This window comes from Vitis riparia, chromosome 6 (assembly GCF_004353265.1).
Source record: "Vitis riparia cultivar Riparia Gloire de Montpellier isolate 1030 chromosome 6, EGFV_Vit.rip_1.0, whole genome shotgun sequence".
Classification (NCBI taxonomy): Eukaryota; Viridiplantae; Streptophyta; class Magnoliopsida; order Vitales; family Vitaceae; genus Vitis; species Vitis riparia.
Window position 1 is genome coordinate 8,767,887 of NC_048436.1, and position 10,700 is coordinate 8,778,586.

Below are 10,700 nucleotides of genomic sequence, written 5' to 3' on the forward strand. Positions count from 1 at the left end.
ATTAGAACTAGTTTGATTCTTTGAACAAAATTTCAATGTTTTGAAAAATGAATCCGTTCGTCAACTGACCACCTTTTCAGTCCAATTATCTCTTTTGACTCGGTCGTGAGTTGAATCAGCCCGGATGAATTGTTTGTTCTTGAAGAAGTGTCCGGTTCAAAGCCCACCCCCTCCCCACCTTTTTTTTGGGCAAAAGGTGGTCCACATTGTATTGTAGATAAGCTTGTCTTCCAATGGATATTTTAAAGCCTTTCTCATCTCCTTGTGTTTTCTACGTGGGATTAAGTCATTTTTACGTGCGAAAATTACACTTACAATTGCAAGAGAGATTGGCCACACTTCCTTTGGTGTTAAAACTATATAAAAACAAATAAATTATATATGTTATTTCAAAAAATAATATATATTTATAATTTAAAAATATATATTTTTATATTTAAATATTATATATTTATATTTTTTTAATAAAATTTAAAATGTCAGCACATTTGTGTAAAAGATGAAGGAATGAATATTATTGAATTTTAATTTTATATATATTTTAAAATTTTAAAAATTATTTTAAATTTTAATAAAAATATAAATTATATATTTATGGTATTATAAGTTCGACCGCGGTGATGGAAAATGCTGGCCGTTGATTAAAGTCACGTGTGATGGTTGTCCGAGATCTCCTAAAATATAATGACCCTGAAGTGCATTCGTATCTACTGCCTCTTTCGTCACGCACTATCATCGAAGCGATTTAGCCGCTTCTCAAACCCTAGCTCCAAAAGAAACCCTAACCCTAATTTCTCCATGGCTAAGAAGCGAAAGCTCCGTTCTTCCGAGCCCGAATCCTCCAAAGCCCCTGAGCAAGAGGAGCAGCCACAGCCCACGCAGGAAGAAGATGATCAGACCAAATTTGAACCCATCCAGGAAGACGAAGATCAGCCACAACACATGGCTGAAGACGAACCCAAACACGAAGCCCAAGGAGAAGAAGAAGAGGAGGAGGAGGGGGAAGGGGAAGAGGAAGAGGAAGAAGAAGGTGACCAGGAAGGAGATGTGGACGCGTCGAATGAAGCCGTTGCGGATGAGGTGCCAGCGGATGCGAACGGCGATGGGGTTGAGGAGGATGAAGGGGATGTGGAGGATGAGGAGATTGAGAAGCTTCTGGAGCCCTTCTCGAAAGAGCAGCTGCTGGCTTTGCTTCGGGAGGCAGTGGAAAAGTACCCGGACTTCGTTGATAGCGTCCGAAGACTCGCCGACGCCGACCCGGCTCACCGAAAAATCTTCGTCCACGGCCTGGGATGGGACACGACCGCAGAAACCCTAACCTCTGTGTTTGGCAAGTATGGTGAGATTGAAGACTGCAAGGCCGTATCGGACAAGATCTCCGGAAAATCCAAGGGATACGCCTTTATTCTGTTCAAGCACCGGAGCGGCGCTCGCAAGGCGCTGAAGCAGCCGCAGAAGAAGATTGGAAATCGGATGACCTCGTGCCAGCTAGCCTCTGCCGGCCCCGTTCCAGCGCCGCCACCGGTGGTACCTCCGGTGTCTGAGTATACTCAAAGAAAGATTTTTGTGAGCAATGTTTCTTCGGAGATCGATCCGCAGAAGCTACTAGAGTTCTTTGCGAAGTTTGGGGAAATCGAGGAGGGTCCATTAGGCTTAGATAAGTCGACTGGGAAGCCCAAGGGTTTCGCTTTGTTCGTTTACAAGTCGATTGAGAGCTCGAGGAGGGCATTGGAGGAGCCACACAAAATTTTTGAGGGTCACACACTGCATTGCCAGAAGGCAATTGATGGGCCGAAGCCAAATAAGCCTTTCCACCATCACCACCACCAACACCAACCACATTACCCTTCAAGGAAGGACAAATCAAAATACTCAGCCAACGCCGCTGGCCCAGGGCACCTGATGGCACCATCAGGGCCATCAATGACTTTGAACCCAGGTGTTGCACCAGCTTTGAACCCGGCTCTTGGGCAAGCATTGACTGCATTGCTTGCTTCACAAGGGGCAGGACTGGGGCTCACCAATCTGCTTGGAGGTCTTGGTGGTGCACCAGTGAACCAGGCTATGCCGCCTGCGGCACATGGAATGCAGGGAATGCAGGGTGGGTATGGAAATCAGGGTGCTGGCAGCTACGGAAGTCAGCCGGGAATGCAGGGCGGGTACCAAAACCCACAAATGGGGCAGGCCAGTGGAGGCAGGCCTCAGCAGGGTGGGGCACCGTATATGGGTCACTAGGTGAGTGTCAGGCATATTAGATATAATTTATATGCTTTGACATCATTAATTTTTACTTGAGCTAATTGATTTTGATTAAACTAATTAAATTTCTTAGATTTGTTTAATACACCGTTGAGTGAAGAAACTGTTTATACGTTACAAATCTGCTTATTTTTCTTTAGGTGTTGAACTGGGCCTTGTAGAAAAAGGCCTTTGAGCATGAATGACGCATCCTCTTTGAAAACTACCCATAAACACTTGGTAGTTAATTTACCTTTCTAAGCGCTAATAAGTCATGGTTGTCAGCATGTTTCTGATCTTACCAAACTCAAATGCTGATAGTATGCCTCGTTCCTATTACCATTTTGCATATTCTAGCAATATTGTCATTCATTTTGGCTAATTAATAGCATGAAGGCAGAATTCCTTGGTTACTGATGCATTTCTTGTTTTCTCAGCATATAAATTATAGTTTTTTGGCCCATTAATTCATATAAGCATAAACCATTCTTGTTGGTCAGCCAGAGGCTTTTTGATAGGATTACCTGTTACCAGAAAACTCTTCTTCCTTAGCAAAATTGAGTAAGTTGGATCTAATGATTTGATCATGAAAAACAATTATATAATCTGCTTTTTGAATTTTAAGTGATTTGATTCAAGAATTTTTTGACATTATTACAACATATTCTGACTGATTTATTCATTGGGAGAAAGCGATCCTTATTCTTTATGAAAATTATAGAAGCTTCGGGTTATTGTATTTACGCGTCCCCCTCTATCATGGTTGTTTGAATGACTATCCTATAGTTTCAAGCACTCTTGCTTACTTTTTGTGTATGAGGGTGTTACATGAAGTTTCATAGACAATTTGGACAAAACTTCTATTAGATTGACAATTTATGAATCAGAGCTAGCTTAAAGTATTGCAAAGATGAATTGGCAACAATTTATGGATATAGGGCAGTTGTTGCTTATTAGTGAAGGATGCCCTTTCACTCCTTTTCGTGTCACTAGTTTGGTGGAGATTTTAGTTGTTTTTATTTGTAGTTCCTTTTAACAAAAAGATGGATCTTCAAGGCTGTACCATAGGAAAAGTTAGATTTGGGGAGGTTTTTAAATGTGTCTTATTTTACCCCCTTACTAGGGCTTTGAGAGTAGAAGTTTTGATGGTAATATTATAAGTTCTTTGGATTATTATTATTTTAGGAATTGCTGCCAAATTTGTACTGAAGATATGGAATTGAAACAAAATTTCTAATTTTACAATCTAGAATTTTATGTGATTTCTTTTTTCAAATGAAAATGGCTTCACTAAATGACTTTCAATGTTTTAGATATTGCTGCCAGTATGTGTTAGAACGATCATTTTATAATTAAAGAAAACTCAGTATCAACGTGCTCAAATTGATGTCATTTTGTCATCTTGCAGATAAAAAAGTGTGCAAAGGTGGTATGGTTCAAATTTATCTCTTGGATTTATGTGCTCATTTGTATGTGAAGTAGACATTTTTCCATGGGTCAGACATTTGCACAAGTATTTTAGTGATTATATCTTGTCTTTGGTGTATAAATCTAGTGGCCTTCCTGATGAAACCTCTATGGCTGATTATGGTTGTCTAGTTGGTGAGCATATTTGATTTATCTTATGCATGGCTGCACTACTTGTTCCTTTTTATGTTGGATGAAGTTCTAGTATTTTATGCTTGATGTTTGGTTCAATCAGGTCAAATTTGATTAGTGTTTGAGTTCATATTAAAGTGCAGTTCTATCATTTGTGGGCCTTTTTTAAATTTCCACACTCATGTCATTCTCTTCAAAACCATTCCCTTGCTTGCATTATAGCATGATAAAACGAGTTAATTATGCTTTTTAAACTTCTTACTCCTAAATTACCCAAGGTATGACATTTCCACTTTTACTTGTTATATTTGCTTTTCTACTCGAAATTTTTTGTTTTGGAAATTAGATTTTTATATTTTTTACCTATTCATTGTGCAGATTCCTCCATAGATGCATCAATCTTTTAGTTTTGGACTCTGGTGATTCTTCTCAAGTTCCAGGCACTCTTGCAAATGACGTCTTTTATGTGACGAAAAGTTACTGTTTCCCCTACTATAAAGACCAGAATCTTAAACCTGTATTTTTTTTTCATTTAAGTACTTTTCCCCCTTCGCAAGTTTTCAAAACAATGTAGTATTTTGGTTCCGATCTTTTGTTTCTTCAAATGCGATGGGGAGCAGCAAGAGTTTTCAGGCAGAGAACACTATATCTTGCCAGAATTTTAAGTGGTTTAATCAACAATGTTTTTCTTATATTCCTGTTCCTTGCTCTGACTAATGCATTTATTTGCTGGGTACACTCTCTGTTTATGATAGATTGATTCTATGTGGACTATGGTTTTCTTACTGATTTATATTTGATTTGCTTAATATGTGTGTTAATAATCTACCATGGCTTTCTTCATATATTATCATCTCTAATACTGAATATGGTTGCTTCTTGATTCTTTCACTGCTCTTTTGAGATATAGAATTGTAAAGTCGCTTGCTGCCACATTTGTTTATGCTGTCAACTCATGTTATTGGACATTTCTAACCATAATTGTTACTGCAGGGTATTTTTTTGATGTAGAGCAAAAGGCATGGCAGCTGTGTCTGTCTTTTATACTTTTATTTGTATACAAAGTAATAAAACTTTTTTGAAGAGTGGAGCAGAGTTGTTCCTCAAAATATGCACACGGTTTTAATAGGTGTTTATTGTCTTGAGTTTGCAAAAATTCCTTAAACCTGGGTCTGTTCAAACAATTTTTACAGGAGCAGCATTTAACAAACTTTCCAAATGGAATGTCTACTTTATATCTCCAATTGAGTGTTTGGCCCCATCAATATCAGTTTCCAACTCAATGAGATTTCCAAGTGATTTATTACCCTTTTTCCAACACCCACTACTCAAGACTTTGATCCTCATGTCTGTATAGTAGTGTTTGTGAAGTAGCATGTAGCAAAGATACCTCCATCATTTGGTAGGAGGGTTGGCTCTCATAAGGCAAGAATTTGATGCTAGGATGAGGTTGTAGCTTCGGTGATCTGCATGCATAGCTACTAATATGCCAGGCAATCTCTCTTGGCCTACAAGGTAAGAAGCTGGTCCTTATGCTTGGTTGAACCCCCTATGCATCCCGAGGTTGAAATTATAGTTCATTTGTAGGCAAGTGAATACCTTTGAAATTTGCAGTTGGACTTTGAGAAGTCATCGAGATCAGTCAATGGGGAGCGCCCTTGTTGGTATTTAACTTTTCTCTCTGTTCTAGGAAGCTGTTAATTTTTATTTTATTTTTTATTTTTTTAATTTTGCCTGAAAAGCCAGCCCTGAAGTTTTAAGTTCATCTTATTTTGGGCCCAATTTGGCTGGTATTATGATTTCAAAGTCTTTATCAAGTCTTGGGTTCTTGTTTAAGTTAATGGTATAGGAAGGAAGTGTTGTTATCGTCATTTGTAAATGAACTACTTTGTTATCGGCAAAAACTGGAAGTTATGGGCGCATGGTGGGTAGCAGGCTATGCTCCTGTGGTGTTGTGTTGAATCTAGAAGTAGAGGAATGGCGTTCGCATTGGGTTTTAGTTTTCGTTTTAATTTTGGATTAGATATCAAAATTATCACCAGCATCTCATCAATCCTCTGCTGCAGTGCATTTGTTCCAATGTTGGATGTAAATATGACACTCGTCTGCAGGTATTCTGAAAATTGTCTTTTGTAAATCTACCTTTTTACCCTTCTCTCCAAATCAGTTATTGTTGGTTTGCAAAATTGGATGGTGTTGAAACTTGAACCCCAAAACCAACTTGTAAATGTTACCTTGATGTTAAAAAGGATTGAGCATTAAATTAGAATTATATTTGGAGGATATTTATGTAAGTGGGATCTTTATAATTGAATACGGCAATCATTAGAATTAGAAATTTACACTATCCATTTCCTCAATGAAATTAATAATTACAACTCTTTTAAGTTACCATCAAGTATATTTTAAGCCAATCATTAAGTTTGAAATTAGTGAATTGACTTTTATGGTATTCAAGTTTATTTGTTTTTTTTTTTTAATTTATAAAAAGATTAAATAACCTAAATGAAACTGACTATTCGTCACTTAATTTGAGTGGTGGTTACAACTTACACGTGAACTCAACAAGTGAGGTATGTATGTCCTAGTAGATTCTTGAGAAGTGTTTAAAAGCTATACAAACGCTTCACAGTTTGACCTTTATTTATGAATCCTATGAAAGCTCTTTCTATGCAATGATAAATAAATTCCTAAAATTATCCTTCCAAATCAAAATTGGTTCTCTAATCATATAAATGTCATTCCTGAAATCAAATCACGTTTCAAATATTGGGTTTTTCTGATCATCCTTTTGGGTTTCATGTAGCTAAAGAAGTTGTTGCTTGGAACTTACGCCTTTCTCTTAATCTATTTTGGAAAAACAAAATTAAAAATATTTCCTTCATTAGTTGTAATTTTATTACAAAAATTACAAGAAGCAAAGGTGGAGCGTGACACCTAGTTCAAAAATTGGTGTCACTTTTGGGAAACGATATGTGCAAAGCCCTCACATGTATCGAGTTGGTCATGGTGCAAACATGAACTAATAGCCAACGACCACCAAATGATGCACCGTCGGTACAATTACGAGAGCAAACATAGGAGATGGAACAAAGATTTCAAAAGGAAAGAGATTAATTGGTGAAGTGTGGACCCTGTATTTATGCTCATGTGCTCCTACTCGATGGCGAACTCACTTTTTATTTGAAAAAAATTTATTTTTAGAAAATGACTTGGAGTTTGTCACTTATTTTTGTTTTATTTTTAAAGGGAAAATAAAATAAGAAAAAAAATCCTAAGTGTGACTCCTTATTTGGAAAAGATGGTCTGCGAAAAACCAAATCTAGGTTCGGGGGTCAGGTTACTTATTAGGAAGGTACGATAAAGACCGTAACACCCCTCTAACTAAAAACGGGTCTTTACTAAATAGGTGAAGCAAATGTGACAATTGATAAGGAAATCAATAGATACTAATAAAATGATCAAATAATAAAACGAATTATGCATAAGAATAAACAAAGTGGGAGTGAAATCGTACCTTAGCAGCGAGTAATAGTGCGCTATCATGAAAACAAGGTTAGTTCGAGTATAAAATTATCACATGCATATAAAAGAGTAAGACAAAGATCAAACAATATTCATTGAGTATAACAGTTGACAATCATAAGAGATCATACGTTGGGCCCCCACCAAAGCCCAATTTATTTTGCATGAATTAATATCACAAATTCTATTATTTTGGAATTATGAAAAATTAAGGAAAACGAAAGATTATTTGAAGATCGAATGAAATTTGTAAATTTTAAAAATGTTTATAAAAAAAATGGAGTGGAATTAAAACTATTTGAAAGAAAACTGGAGTTTTGAAATTTATTTGAAAATTGAAGTCTTTAAAATTATTCGAAAATTAGGGTTTTGAAAATTAAATATAAGAATTGGAATTTTGAAAATTATTTGAGAATTGAAATTTTGAAAATTAAATTTAAGAATTAGAATGTTGGAAATTAAATTTTGAAAGAAATTAAAATTTTGAAAATTATTTAAAGATGGATTTTTTTTTAAAAAAAATGAATAAATAAATAGGATAATGATAATAACGAAAATAATAATGATTAAATAAATAAATGTGCAAATTGAAATTTTTGAAATTGGAAATTAAATTTGACAATCAGAATTTTGAAGAATTATTGAAAGATGGAATTTAAAAAATAGACGAATAAATAGATAAATAAATGAATAAAATAACAATGATAATAACGAAAATAATGATGATTAAATAAATAAATAAATATGAAAATTGGAAATTTGGAAATTTGAAATTGAATTTGGAAATGAATTTTGAAGAATTATTTAAAGATGAAATTTTAAAAATGAATGAATAAATAAATAAATAAATAAAATAATAATTACAAAAATAATAATGATTAAATAAATAAATGTGAAAATTGGAAATTGAACTTGGAAATCGGAATTTTGAAGAATTATTTAAAGATGAAATTTAAAAAAAATAATAATAATAATAACAAAAATAATAATTAGTAAATAAATAAATTTGAAAATTGTAATTTTGAAAATTGGAGATTGAATTTGGAAATCGGACTGTTGAAGAATTATTTAAAGATAGAATTTTAAAAATAAATAAATGAAATAATAATAATAATAATTAATTAAATAAATGTGGAAATTAGAATTCTAGAAATTGGAAATTAAATTTGGAAATCGGAATTTTGAAGGATTACTTAAAGATGAAATTTAAAAAATAATAATAATAATAATAATAATAATAATAATAACGAAAATAATAATGAGTAGATAAATAAATGTGAAAATTGGAATTTTGCAAAATTGGAAATTAAATTTGGAAATCAGAATTTTGATGAATTAATTAAAGATAAAATTTTAAAAATAAATAAATAAAATAATAATAATAACGAAAATAACAATGATTAAATAAATGTGAAAATTGGAATTTTAGAAATTGGAAATTAAATTTGGAAGTCGGAATTTTGAAGAATTATTTAAAGATGGAATTTTTTAAAATAAATAAATGAAATAATAATAATAATAACGAAAATAATAATGATTAAATAAACAAATGTGGAAATTGGAAATTAAATTTGGAAATTGAAAATTTGAAGGATTACTTAAAGATGTAATTTTTTTAAAATAAATAAATAAAATAATAATAACGAAAATAATAATGAGTAGATAAATAAATTTGAAAATTGAAATTTTGGAAATTGGAAATTAAATTTGGAAATCGGAATTTTCAAGAATTAAGCTGGGATATCCAAATACAAAGAGGTAGTACAAAATAAATAAACAAATGAATAAATAAATAAATAAGTAAAAGAGGCGTGGCACTTGGGGTTAGCCAAAGGTGCCCATGCAAAAATAGGGTCATGCACATGGGCCATGGGTGCAACTAGCATTGCGCTGTGAAGTTAGTGATTATAGCTGGAGAATGTTGATTAGTTTCTATCAAAGGTAATGTATCAATTCCATCTACCACTATAATATCCAATGACTTTGATGCAACCAAGTCTTCATCGATTGTGCGAGCAGGAGAAAGGACAACGTCTGAAGTAGCGCCAATCTTTGGAATATTGTCAACTTCCTTGGCTCCATCCAAAAGCCTTTCTCTGGAAATTGGTTGACTAGTTTTAGAAATCCACACATTCTTCCTTATTTTAATTTTATCACCACCTTCAGTTTTGGATACCAAAGATGTGGAAGTATTTTCCACACTTGTGGCAACAGGAAGTGAAGACGGCTTACTTAAAGAAGAAAATGACCATCAAACTCAACTTGAATAGCTCCGATATCCTCCATCATATGTAGAGTTTGTAGTCTAACCGACACTCCAACACGTCGTGGGTCTAGACAATGAGGAAGACGAAGACGCTAACCTCCGATTCCGGCCGATGATCCTAGACCTGTCGCCGGCAGTGGTGGCGGCGGTGGTGGAAGGAGAACAATATGAGACGATGAATCTGGAAGAGGCGCAGTGAGTGGTAGAAGAAACCAAATGGATGAGTCGCTTCAGCGGCTACGATGAAGCGCTCCACATCTTCCATGCCTCCATTCTTTTTCCCTTACTCTTCTTGCACTATCCACTCTCGTTATCTCCCTTTTAGGCTCTGTTTAGCTTTCTCTTTTTCTTGGTGTTGCGGTGGGGTTGCCGCAGAGGGTGAGCACATTCTGGATGCCATTGGACTTGATGATGCCGAGAGCATGGTCGATTTTCTCTACGGATAAATGAGATAATCCACAGCATCTCGCATGTTCTCAATAACTCCAATAACTACCACAGTATTCAAATTATCATGCAGGTAGTGCGACAAATGACTTTCAACTAGGAATGCTTCATACAAGAACTTCTTGTAGTATTCTTTACGAGGGGCATGACAGAGGATGACACATTTCCCGAAATTATCTGATAAAGGGAAAATGGCATGGCCCATCATCTATAACAGATTAGTAACTGGGTAATCAGTGTGAGCATTTTCGCGCCCATCATATTACCGAGTTCCCGTTATGACCACCAAATGAGCTGACGGTGGCACTCCCCAACATAATAAACTACTCATAACACAAATCTGAATCCACCTAGCTTTAAATAGCTGTGACACAACTTCCTGATCCATACCAATTAAGCCCTCATGCAAATAACCCATCGATCATGATGAACTCGAGATCTATCACCGGACCAAAACTGTTAATATCTCCTTAATGCTCTTGACTTGTCAAATCTTTAGCTCGCCTAATAAACAATAGGAGAGTGTCTCTTAAAGGCTCTGATGTTGAGCTCTCTCAGGAGCATCCCAATCCAGACGACCAAATCGAACACGATACCCAACATTCCAAAAATACCAAAAATAGAG

At 35.0% G+C, this 10,700-nt stretch overlaps 1 protein-coding gene across 1 annotated transcript; it reads left to right on the forward strand.

Moving 5' to 3' along the window:
- The first annotated feature begins 665 nt into the window (after window positions 1–665).
- LOC117915830 (UBP1-associated protein 2A-like) lies at window positions 666–4,611 on the forward strand. The gene is made up of 2 exons (XM_034831540.1): window positions 666–2,235; window positions 4,216–4,611. The coding sequence occupies exon 1, from the start codon at window positions 685–687 to the stop codon at window positions 2,233–2,235; it is 1,551 nt and encodes a 516-aa protein (XP_034687431.1). The 5' UTR covers window positions 666–684; the 3' UTR covers window positions 4,216–4,611.
- The last annotated feature ends 6,089 nt before the right edge of the window (window positions 4,612–10,700 follow it).